The 13,173-nt window shown below is 47.6% G+C and overlaps 1 protein-coding gene across 1 annotated transcript in view; it reads left to right on the forward strand.

The window, feature by feature from the left end:
* LOC119398057 (uncharacterized) overlaps positions 1–9,074 on the forward strand; it is a 73,689-nt gene extending 64,615 nt beyond the window's left edge. The window contains exon 3 of the mRNA XM_037665317.2: positions 992–9,074. Within this exon, the coding sequence (XP_037521245.1) occupies positions 992–1,203 (212 nt within the window). The 3' untranslated portion in view covers positions 1,204–9,074. The remainder of the gene's footprint in view (positions 1–991) is intronic.
* The last annotated feature ends 4,099 nt before the right edge of the window (positions 9,075–13,173 follow it).

Raw genomic sequence — 13,173 nt, forward strand, 5'->3', positions numbered from 1 at the left:
GTACTCTCCACACACTCTTTTATATTCACGTCGCCTGGGTAAAGCAGGAATGCCTGAGCGGCGCCCCATGGTATTCGTACAGTGCAATACTGAACCGAAACCGAAACACAACAATGAGCTCGTGCAGAGGGCACGGAGGAAGTCAAGTTTCGGTGCAGTCGCATTTTCAGCGCAGCTTAAGAAACTAGGGTTTCTAGAATTACGTATCTATGTATTTTCTATTAAAGGAACACATCACCTAATACTTACCTAGTGATGTTGCGCCTCAGATATGCGTAATGTTTGCTTTTTGATCAACAATGTACACAAGTATGAACCTGGTCAGCCGTTCACGATGGCTGGCCCTTGGGCAAGTGGTTCAACTTTGGCCGAGTGGCTGAATCGAGGGACGTGCCGACAAACAGAAAGACAAAGACAGACCAAAATTTCTGCGTTTAAGTTGCCCAAGAAAGACTATCGTCTTTAAAAGCGACGAAGGCTCTTCTGAAGTTCTTACGAGCAACCCGCCTTAACGCTGCCGTGTTTGTGCGTGGGTTTCTACCTATCACCTTCTCTCTCTCACTCTCTCCGTCTCAGTTTTTCCCTTGGCTTTCTGTCTCCCCTTTCCCAGCGCAGGGTAGCAAACCGGATATTTATCTCCGGGTTGTGTTCCCTGCCTTCCGCATATCGCATGTATATCTCTTTCTTCTTTATGCTTTCAGAATTTATTAACTCAAGGTGATCCCAGAGGGGCCCTGAAGAAGTATAAATATACCTACATTTTTGCTCGTAGAACACTGGAAGAAATGGTAGAACGTGCTAACAGCGGCAAGGATAAGTTCCCGCAGTATTCTGTGGGCGCCTATCCTTCCAACCTTAATTCCCTTGGCGTTCAAGTTTTATTTTCGTTTTTTTTTTATTATTAATCTTTGTTCGCTCGTTTCGCGTTTCTCTCCCTCTTTCTTATTTTTTGTGCTTCCAAAGTGGTGACGCTCTGCTTCTTGTCTCGCAGTGTACAGCGACTTTCGCACTGTGCGCGACTGCGGATGGCTCAAAAGCGACAAGGAAGGCACCGAGTGCATGCGCCGAGCCGGCACCTTCAGCGTGCTCATGAAGTACTGCAGCTGCGACAAGGACGGCTGCAACGGCGCCCGCCGGCCTTCGGCCATCTCCTCGTTGCTCATGGTGGCATCGCCGTTGCTTTTGCTGCGCCTGTTCAAGTAAAGCATGACAGCCCCGCACCACAACGTCCCCCATTGCGGGACAACACGCGCATCGCCGCGAACAGCGACCGCCGCTTCGTGGCGTGCCAGAGCAACACGTGACACGACGTTGCCGTGGCATGCCAACGTGGCCTGGTGCGTCGCGGCGTGGTGAACGACACGTCGGCTGCCTGCCCCACGGTGTGGCGTGACCCGTAGGGCAGCACGCGGCGTTGTCGACGGGAGGACTACTCCGCGATCTCGAAGGCGTGCAACGCCACACGGGAAAGTGTGATTTGCCTCTGGACGCAAACTACTACGCCGAAGATGTGACAGGTGGCTTCGTGGAGGCCCTTTCAACTTGGCCGAACCACGTACGGCCAAGTGTGGCCGGCGGTCTGTAGTGCGTTTTGTTGTCGGGTGTAAATTTGTCACGATGCTTGAGGCTGTGCATCTTGTGGTGGTAAAACGACACGCGCTGCTCTTGGGCGTCGTTCCTTGTGCACGCGAACGGGCAAGGCGCTCATCTATAGTTGTGGAAGACTGTACACATTACGCCGCTTGACATCTGAGCGCCACTGTTGTGCTTCTAAATGTCCCTCGGTGGTTTGTTCGGGTTTTATTTGTTGTACCGGCGCTGTCACTCACCTGTGACAGCTCGAAGCAAAGACGGGACAAACGGGAGCAAGGCAAGCAACAAGCTAGTCAAGCAGGTGTCGCCGAACTCACAGGGAACGCTGCTCTCGGAATCTAAGTTGTGCATGCTGATGCGCTGCTTCGAAGCGTCGTGAACAGCCCATTAGAGAGTACCTTACAATGGAGCCGTCGCAATGCGCGAAGGAAAACAACTGCGCTATCGGTACGGCCACAAAATCTTCAGTGTTGAATCAGTCGCTCATCACAAGCTACGCGAGTCATCTGTGTTGGGCGCACATAAGATGTGACTGCGATAAACTGCCATGCCTCTCCCGACGCCCGCGTCGAATCACGAAAATACATGGGCATCAGGGCAGGGCACCTATAAAAATATAAGCGGAAGGAATGTTCACGCTAGTGCAGCAGTGCCTCAGTTGCATGTATGAACGGCGTTTACCAATGGGCAAAATACTCTTGCCCTCTTTCACCAAGTAATGCCACCGGCTGAAATTGCAAGGTTAGCGGCTGCGATAAAACTAAAGATTTGCGTGGGTGACGCCTTTTCTTTCTTTCTTTTTCTTTTTGCACACGATATAACGTTCATATCTACGTCTCACCAGAGCCTTCAGGGCTACTCGCTGAGCATTGCATCCGGGATTATCCGCGCGAAGGGAACAATCTTGCCTGAAAACTGCCGCTATTTATTATAATTATTTTTCGGTGCTTACAGTGTCGGACGTTGAGCTTTACGGACACTAGAAACACGTTCTCGTGCTGTGACGATATTGGCATCCCTCTCATTACCCCCCTGTTTGCTTAGCGGACAGCCCGAATAACCGATGTCAGAACGAAAGAATTGTAAATGTTGAACTAGACTAATGTATTGCCGCTGCGTGCAGACAAACGAGCGTTCTTCGTCACCTATGTTGTCTCAGCCGGGTTGTATCCGCCTGCGAGGTTACCGCATGCGTAATACGTAACTCGCCACGAGTTAGGTCATCGTTGTGGCAACTACCACAGCTGTGACACCGACGTTCAACTGAGTTGTCCCTTCAGATGAGTTCATCTATGCATAGGTACAGTGGTGAGTCTCTCATGATTCGTCCCGTTGACCGCAAATGCTTCGGCGCTGCGCACGGGTGCCCCCTTGTGGAGCTCTTGTCACCATCACAAGCCGGGGCAGCGTTGCCGCAAGGTGCAGCCTCTGAATGTAAAACACTCGCACAGTGTCGCGTAGTTAACAAGGCCGACTTTCCGGAAAACTCGCCTGTAGCACCAGTGCTCAGCGTGCGTCGCGAGTTAAGGCAAACACTTATTTGTCGTGTGAGCGTAGCGGTTCACAATGACATGCGTTTTGTGTAGTGGAGTCGCATTTGTCAAAAGCTTTAATCCGCGCGTGAGTAGGAGCGAAGGCCTCGGAGGTGCCAGCCTACAGGAAAATTTGCAGGATGGCTGCGACGAATCACGGACAAGTACTTCCGAACTTTCGAGCGAACGGCCTGAACGCCCCAATGTCATAAAGAGGCGCGAAAATTGTTCAAGCTGTCCGAAACCTGACGTTGGCGATTTCTCACGAAGGCCTCGATGTGCTCGTATAGTGCTAAACTCAAGTAATGCTGGGTCACGCAAGCTGGAGTTGACGTTCGTTCACGCATTTTATTTTCTATTTACAGAGAGGTGGATGAGGCTGAGTTTAAAAGCAACCATTTGCGGCTCGTAAGATCCTCAGCCCCCCCCCCCCCCCCCTCTGCACTATCACTTCTCATTGTTAAGAAAACTGGAGCGATCGCTACACGTTTGGCGGCTTCACTAGTTAAGTGTATACCAGTCTCAGGGAACGCGTAGAAATGAAATAATCTACTCGTTTCCTTTTGTAAAGACATTGTGACATCGGGGCCGTGACAGGCAACAAAATTTATTTGCCGGTAAGACAGCTTGCACTTTGTTCGGTAGACGGAAGACTCTACGTCGCAAAGATAGGCCCGGCACCTTCGGACCTCCCGTTCCCCACCACGCACTCGCAGCCCGTCGATAGTAAACCACACCGTCGTCACTACTCCGCTTGTACATAGTGTGCATAGTTCGTGGCTGTCTTGCTTTTCTCAGTGTTCATAGAACGCAGCAAGTTCTTGTGTGGCAACGCAGCTCATTGTAGATGAAGATGCAGAGAATATAAGCAAGCCGTGTTTCGCCGTTGTTTTAGCTCCAATCGTTTCGAAAGGGACCGGACTGCGGGTCCGCGCCAGCTTTCACTTATGCTCACATCGCACTAGTGCGGCTTCAATCATGTTTCTGCAAAGCACAATGATGTACGACGCTTAGCGTGGATGACGCCTGCCGCAGCCTGCAAACTACACACAGGCCGCGAACCTGACCCCGTGGTATTCGGGTGTATCTCGCCGTACCTTGTAGCGTGTAAGTCCTTCGTGTGTTCTTTTTTTTTTGGTTTTGTTTGTGATTAGTTGCTCTCCATTACAAAGGAGGCAAAATGTGCGTGCGTCGTGAGAAGATGTTTTAGGTTTGTCCGTGTTCAATTTCATGAAGAGAAAGAAGAGAAAAGAAAAAAAACGTCTTTGTTGCATGCGTTCAGGAAGAAGGCACGGTATGCATGCAGGTGTGCGACGTGCTGGAATACATTACAGTCATCATGTACCTGTGTTTACTGAGAGTGTTCATTTGTGCAAGTTTCTTTCTGTGCCTCATTTTCGTAACGTTCGTAGATGTGTGAGCTCTAAAGATAACTCCAAAGGATGTTTCTTTGGGAGGAAATGTGGCCGCATTGGCTCTCTGCAGATGAGAACAGAATGCGCGACACAGCTTGAACTGCTTGTTTAGAAAGAAAATCTGGTGGAACTCCTGCGCCTTAGCGAATGGATGAAGAGTTTGATTTCTCTCTACGTGCCATTTCAAAATTTGTCGTTGGATGCTTGCGAAAGAGAATATTACTCATGCCGTAACTTAAATGTAAGATGTCCTCATCGCTTCACGATAGCTTATTATCCGTTACGTTCTTCAACGCTCGTGCGGTGTGTCCCGATTCGCCTTGCGTGCGAAACAAGCACAATCCTGTTTTACGTAGATCTCAACTTTTACACCCCTGCACGGACCCTTTTCGGAAAATAGCGAAGTTCTTCTTGCACGACGAACTGAAATTCGGCTTGAGCACATCATACTATACGCACTGCACGCGACTACTGAATGCAGCAGGTATTATTGAAGAAAACAGTGCGTATGCGCATAATATGCTCGTTGCTGTGCGAAAGGACCACCACACGGTACTTGCAAAACAATGCCGCCTATACAAACTAGAAAGTCGAAATGCTAGTCAGAGTCTAACAAGGTCAATAAAATATTCGCTTTCCTTCTATAACAAGGAAAAAGAAAACTAATAGACATATGGTTAATAGTTCGGAAGTTCGTAAACTAGTTACTGAAGTATTGAGCACGTTGCATAGGACACGTAGGTTTGCGAGCAGCCGTGCCTGCTCCCACTGCAACGGTTTGTAGGCGGGTCGAGCGACCAGGTCGCTGGTCTATTACGACGTCAACGAACGTTTTCTCTCTGCGGAAAGTTGAGAACCCTAGAAAGACGGCGTCAAATAGACTTCGCGCACGCTCTTCGTGTGGAAGGAAGGGCGCTAATGACAGGAAATAAGGGGAAGAAGTGCCGCCGGTTATATTACTCCTCCGTTTATTCTCCCGCCGAAGAAGCCGGGAGTGCGCACTCTTCCATAACCGCGATATGATGGTGATGATGATTGCCTTTATTCCGTCGGTGACAACGAGATGCTTTCTGTTCATCCAGTCAGTTCTGCGCGCTGCGAGCGCCTGGCGAATTGAATAAAAAGGCGTGGGACAAACTGTGCAATAGTTACCCCGGTAAATATCCATCATCCGCATCGCGTTCTGCCCCGATAGGCGGCGAATGTGTCCTCGTATAATGGATGAAAAGGGAAAATAACAGTAAATAACGCGTAAGTTCTAGGTCATAGACACACTCGTTTGAACGTGTGCGTCTCGTAGTGGAGCACTGAGCTGCGGAGCACTCTTTGCACGGTATAAGCGTTAAAGCAAGGTAATACGGAACTTCCGATATATGTATTGGTTGTGACGTGCCACCTTAGAACACCTTACAGTACGTATACGTTCGGTCGTTTTCAAGCCTGTCATGCACCGCAACGCACCACTGTGGTTATACTGTTCCCCGAGAAGTGTATAAGCTTGGTGTGCGTCCATAGTGTTCGCACTTGAATACGAATGGCGAGAATGCGCGTCAAGACTGCTACGCGCTGGGCGAATCTCTCGACAGCGTTCGAGCTTGCTGTAATTTTTGTTTTGTGTGTGTGCGTTACGTTCCGTACTATCGGGGAGGGAATTGTTGGTTTGAGAGTCAGGATGCGAACGATTCTACTCGAATACTGTTCAGCTCAAGCGAGGCAAGTGAGAAAAGGAAAAAAAAAAGATAAGAATTACAGAGACGTCAGTGTTTACGCGTACAGCGAGAGAGACGCAAGTAATAATCCTACTTAATCACTGCCGTGTTATCTCCGCCTGCTTATCCACAAGCAAGGTATACCATAGGCGTCTGTAGCCGTCAGGAAGAAAAGTGTAAGCACCTAGCAATATTATACGCCGCACCGCGCTTTTCGTCGACTGCTTCACTAAAGAGCATACAGGCAGAATCACACAGTGTAGGTATGAAGGCGTCACGTGATGAGAGACGCGCAATGACTTGTGCTATAGCAAATAAGGGACGAACATCGCGCTTCAACGTCGCGCTGTTGTTTCGCCGCATCAAGTAAAAGGGTAGCGTATTATATAGCATGAGCCGATATAGAACACTCACCTCGAGCATAGGCACGCAGAGCTTCTCTTTCCTTTGTTTTTACCTTCTCGCTTTAAGCACGAGGCCGGAGACAAGCGCAAGAAAGTGAAAGACAGGGGACTTGTGATCAGCTGCAAAATACGTTTGCGCAGGCTTAACCGCCACTGCGCTGCACCATGCATTGTAAAACCGAGAGTTTACGGCAGAAAATCTTGAAGATATGTTTGATATTCCAAGACTTCCTAGGCATGCGTATACTTTTGCGTTAACCCCGTTCGAATGTTTCTGGATCATTCAAGATGATTAAATGAAAACCTGCTTTCCTTTCTTGTTTTTTTTTCCCGCGGGTATTCTATGAAAACGAGCTGTAGCTGATCGTATGGCGTTACCACTGGACGCGTAGTACAGATTAGCACGTCGGTTGACGATAGATATTTTCTGGTTCCACAGGGTGTGGGCTATGTCTTATGTGAAACATCAGGTCAATGTACCTCACTTATGCGCAGCTGGTCACGAGCTTAAATTGAGAGATAAAGAAGGAAAGAAGCGGTAGCATGTGCTCCTTCCTGCGCTCGAATACTTTAGATGTTTTTAGAGCTTTGTCGTGTCATCTTTCACCCGCGCCAGAAAACCACAGTGCTGTAGAGGCGCTCGATTTTTCAGCCGATGCTTAATTGTTATTTGAATCCGCGGCGCTAGAAAGGGAGGCAGCCGTGCCCTACCTTTGAACATTCCAACGCGTTCACATAACGAAACTGTTGGCATTTAAAACAAGAAAGAAACGTAAGGAAGTACAAAAAAAAGCAATGCTTTATTCCGTCCCAAAGTGACCTACATAATGTGCTCTCTGCGCCTGAGGTATGAAAGCGCGTAGATGACCCCCATCAGGACCAAACTTACTTAAAAAAACTTTCTTTGTTTTGTTTTCACACTTTGCTGCGTTGTTGCCGGGTTCATGTGAGATGCAGCTTGCTCGTCTTCTCTTCCTTGAGGCCGAACCAAAACGAAAAGGAGAGTTTAAAAATGTCTTCCGTGCGCTTCCGACCATCAGCGATCATCCCTCTATTTTTCTGTGCACGACTGAAGAACGCCGGCTGCCAGAGCCGTACCCAGGTTAGAGAGATCTGACATCACCCCCCCGCCTCCCCCCAAAAAACAAAAAAACAAAGTCATCGCTGCCTGCTTCTGAATGCAAATTACCGATGGAATAACTTAATATGCGTATTATACTATATCTATGCGAGCGAATTCCCTTATTTGTGCGCCAAAATAAGCGCGTATGAATAATTCAAAATAGCCGCCGTTGTCACCGCTAGAACCGCTCCAGAATATGATTCCAGGGTACGGTCCTGCCGGCCGCTAAAGTATTTTCGCTGGTTGCAACAGCTCGCCGCATTTGGCATTTCTCCCGGAAGATGGAAGGGAAAACCAATCAGTGTTTTCACGGAAGACGGCGCCTATGGCTGAAAATAAGGCCCGGTGCTGTGGTCTTGTAATGCACGAACCCGTATTTATCTATACAGCCATGTTACTCCTCTGAAAGCGAGATTATCTGCGTTGCCGAGTATCGGGAGTGAGCGTTGGGCTTGCAAAGAACACGGTGGGAAATATCTATTCTTGGGTTTTCTGCGTGCATGCCTCGAAGCGAACTTATCGGAGCGAGAGTCGCAAGCAGCGCGCCAACTCTCGACATCAAAGTGGAGTCAGCCGCCAACATTTAGAGAACAGAGTAGAGGCTGCGCGAGCTAAAGTATTGTTGCTTCTTGATTTTGTGAAAGTATGCTCCTGGTATTTTACGACGGAGAGATTCTTTGGGGCGTTAATGTCCGGAACGAAACTTCAGCGGGTATGCCTCAGTGGTCACACTTGCTTAGATATGTGTTTTTCGGTGCGTTGCAAATTTTACCATGCGCAAGCGCGATCAGTAGGTGTTCTCATGAGTATACCGTATCGGCGAGGTGACAAAGATAGATAAATGCTCGTTGACTGTGCTTCGACTGCTTAAAGCATCACAATGGTGTACGCGACGAAAATACCAGAAGTACCACGCAGTGGCGGTACGAAATGTTGCCCTTGGAATGACTTTGTCAACGTGTTCTTTTTCTTTTTTTGTTCTCATTCTGCCGTTCCTGTGCTGCTATTCTTTTTTTACAAGACGTAAAGAAAAGCGCTGGTTCGAGAAAACAGAGCTACCAGAAGCAAAGACTGGTACTATTTTTGTTGCCCCCCCTGCTTTTACAGGTGAAGAAAATATATATACACATATTATCGCTGTGCGCCCACCTTTTCTTCGCCCCTCAAAATCATCGTGTGCTTAAGAGGCCAGCAGAAAAAAAGCGCCGCAAGTGCACAGCAATGTACCGCAAACCATGCTATCACCTTGTGTTCTAATGGTGTAATAAAGCGTCATACAACAGCTTGTTGGTTACTTCTTTGAAGTGTCGGGTCACGTTCATTCGCATGCTTTCCACAGGTTCGGTAACCATTTCCTAATTGAAGTCCTTGCGGTTTTCTTTTATGCGGTCTGAAATAACAATTAGATTGGGGCTAATTAGTGTTTAGTGATAAGATCTCGCCTCGTATAGACGCATGCAAATTACCTTAAAGACCCCCCCCCCCCCCCCGCCAGTTTCGTGCTAAACAAGTGCTAGGAGTATATATAGCGTGTTGACTAGGCCTGATATGTATGTACACGTGGAACTGTTGAAATTTCAGACAGAAGGCAGCGTGCCCTTCCTTTCAGAACGAGTCGCGTTTCGAGCGAGAGTGAAAGTCACCGGCACGAACTCTGCATGCAACACGCACCGATTTGGACGTCATCGACCACGGTACGTGATATCGGCTCATCATCCAGTACGGAGCAGCGTTCAGTGTCGCCACTTTAAACGCGTCTTGAAGTAAAATAGAAAGACAAGAAGCAACAAAAATAAAAAAAAGAAGAGGAGGTGAGTATCTCCGCGAGGATGACGCGCGATCCCTCGGCTCCGGCACACGGGAGAACGCAGGTAAGGAACTCCGCTTACGGAAGCTTTCCGATGTAAAAGGAGAGAGCGTCTTTGTTGACAGCACACTTCTCGCCTTCTGGCGGCAAGACATTTCAATCTGTTTTGACTCCTCCAGTAACGAACCGATTCAAGCGATTGCATCAGCAAAGCGCTTCTCAGACACTATAAAGCAACTTCTAGCGCGTTACCAAAATTTGTAGGGGTGTGCGAATATCAAATTTTAATCTTTGAAGCGAATTCGAATAATGAAAGCCAAGTGCCTATCGAATCAAATATTTTTCGAACTTTTACAAAACAAACATATCATTTTTTCACCAACCAGACATGAAAACGTAATTTTCCTGTATAGCAAATACACAGGAATCATAGGATAACCCTTCATCATAAGATAACCCAGAATAATGCTGGGTTTCCTTATTTTTAGACATTTCTTCTTAATTTCGTAACGGCTCCCCACCTGTTTCGGTGGTTTTCTTAAGGATAATTTCGGCCCTCTATTGCAACAACGTGATCAGCCTCATACACAGTGCCATGCTCTGGCAACTCCACTTGAATACTGACACATTTGCAAACGCGTGATAGGAGGAGGAGGGGGGGGTCAATATCGAAATTGAATCTAATTTCACTAGTTGTGCATCAAATTTGGCGGAATTTAGCACAGGTATGTAATTCTCTGTGCTGATTTTAATACCAGTTCTGAAGTTTAGCTGTGTTCGAATATTTGGAATAGTAAAGGTTCCTTGCGAATCGAGTCGAATGCCGAACTATTCGAATCGCATATTCGAAGTTTCGAATATTCGCACACCCCTAATGATTTGCAAGCGGGCCTGGTAAAGGGTACTTTTAGAATTGCAAAAAGAAAGATTTAACGTCTACTGCGCTTATCTAAATTCTGCAGGAAAATCGCATTGGATGGTCCGATTCATTCAACGTATCACGCAAGAAATGGTCACTTGCTTCACTTGCCAAGACAGAACTGCAAGTTTACCTTGATCTGCTCCCTTAGAATGTTCCCCTTGAGCACATTATGGACACAAATCTGTAAGGCCATGCTTTGCCATTTTGCAATCGCCAGGACTGGCATAGCCGCCATGTAAACATCGCTCGCCTTTGCGAGCGACGAGGAGGAAGGCAAATTCGCAGTATTTTTCTTCACAAACAATAATTTGTGAGGTTTTGCGCGTCAAAAACACGATATGATTATGAGGTACGCCGTAATGGAGGGCTCCAGAAATGTCGACCATCTTGAAGGGGCCGGGACGCCCAATTTTCGATCATAATCTGTGTTGTGTGGGTTGACCCTTGTGCGTTCACAAACACGCTGGCGAAATTTTAGCGCATTTGGACGGGAACTTAATATATAATTGAATATTTTTGTACACACACGAGCGGCCTGAGAGTCTGGCAACACTGGCGCACTCGCAAGCCGTGACGTAACAAGCTGCTTGCTGTGCGAGCGTCAGCATTCCGGCGAACAATATTTTTCTCTGCTCAGCTGCGCGTGCAACCGAGTTATTTCAAGTTTGTACAGCTTGGCACTTAAATTGAATGATTTGCAGCGGCTGAAACTTTCGCAGAAGACGATGACTCCGCTACATGCAGCACATGACGTCATACACGCCACGGCAAAATGGCGGTCGCCTGCGGTGGGCGGGGTTTACAGCCAGCGACTTCTAGAGCTCATTTCGCACTGAAATATTCTTTTACAGTCCATCTTTCTTATATGTGCAGACACAATAGACCCTCTACTTCTATTTTTCGCTGAAAAGTGCAAATTGTTGAGTGACGGTGTCATGGCCCCTTTAATGTGCGCTGACATCGCACAGTATACCGATTCTCCACAAACAAGGCAAACAGCAATGCCCAGCGCTAAAATAAAGAATTCCGACCTCAAAACGCGATATTGCTGCAAAAATTCGCCATAAGCGATAAGAAAAAGCAGTAAGTGCCTTTGTAATATGATTTTAATGAGAAAAAAAAAACGCACCTCTCGGTATTAGCGACATGCGCCATAGCACTCACCACCTAGCGGGCGCTCCTGGAAGCATCATATACAGGTTCAGCCTTCACGCGAAACAACTTAATCATATTACGGCGTGTTCGAGACGTTGCTGTATAGTTCCCAAATGGTTGCCGTGCCACCACCAACATGCCCGAAGAGAAAAGAAAGTTCTGTCGAAAGACTATTTGTGTACCGAAATACATGCCATGAGCGCAGCGCACTTTCACTTAGGCAGGCACTTTATTAATTTAAGGATGTACGCGAAAACAGGTCATGTTTGTTTCGTACACCAGCCTTGCTTTTACTGATGCTCATATAAAGCGACAGGAACACTCTATAGCTTACGTACATTTGCCCGCATGCGTTGCAGCAGCGAAGCCTGGAGTACATTCACGATGGACACAGGTAGTACGTTATGCCTGCTTTTGTTTTGCGGTGCGTGCCGACAGTGTTGTGTTTTCATTCAACGCGTCGCTTTGGCAGTTCACCTGCTCGCAAGAAATTTAGGATCAAGTGCAAATAGCGTTAGTGCTGGCTTTTGGAGCATTCTACCTGCGCACGTCACCGCTAGGCTCCTTTTCGACACTGCGCACGCAAATGAATTCTGTTGCAATAGATTTGTTTCCAAATGAGGGATTTATGCTTATACAAATTGATTTGTTGAATATAAACCATCGCGAATATATGGAAACCTAACGCGGTTAACTAAAAAAACACGCAATTTGCTCCGATCACTTATTCATATTTCACGTTTTAATGACCTGCATAGTCGTAAACAGAGTTATTCGCGCGGAAGTAAATCGGCTGTTTCCTTAAGTTGAATTTCTCGATGGCCTAGTACGCATATTACGTGAAACAAATTCTGACAGAAACTCCTTATTGGGGGGAGAGAGAGAGGAGAGAGAGAAGCAAAAGGACAGGGAGATTACAACCTCCAAACGCCCGTCCGGTTTACTACCCGGCAACGGGGCAAGGAATAAAGGGGCGAAATGGGAGAATTAGGGTGTTTTCATATAAGCGCGGAGCATTCTTGGGAGCGGGTTATTGGCTAATGCTATTTTGGTTCGATCCAACGATGTCGACGGCGCATTGTTAATAGGGTCCCAATCAGAGATGCCTCAAAGAATATTACGTGAAGCTGACTTACCTAATATAACCTAACCGCCCCCCCCCGCCCCCCGCCCCCCGCCCCCTGCCCCCACGTGAGCGCGCATATGAGGAGAATACTCCGCCAACCTGAGGCGAAGAATCTGTTCATCGAAGCTATTGGTCATGAGCTCTGGCCTAAACTTGCATAGACCGCCCCTTTTTACCAGCCTTGAGCGCGCCGACTCATAAGGGCTTACTGGCACGCGGCTCGCATCAGATGCGTTCATCGCGGAATAAAACCTAATATTCAGAAAGCTTAAGCTTTCGTCAGACGGCAACTGATGCGGTAAAACTAAAGGTGACAACACTTGAAGTTATACGCCTCTCAAAACAATCAGAACCGCATTTAAGACTTTTTTTTTTAAACACCCGTGT

The sequence above is a fragment of the Rhipicephalus sanguineus genome, chromosome 1, assembly GCF_013339695.2.
Source record: "Rhipicephalus sanguineus isolate Rsan-2018 chromosome 1, BIME_Rsan_1.4, whole genome shotgun sequence".
In the NCBI taxonomy this organism is placed as follows: Eukaryota; Metazoa; Arthropoda; class Arachnida; order Ixodida; family Ixodidae; genus Rhipicephalus; species Rhipicephalus sanguineus.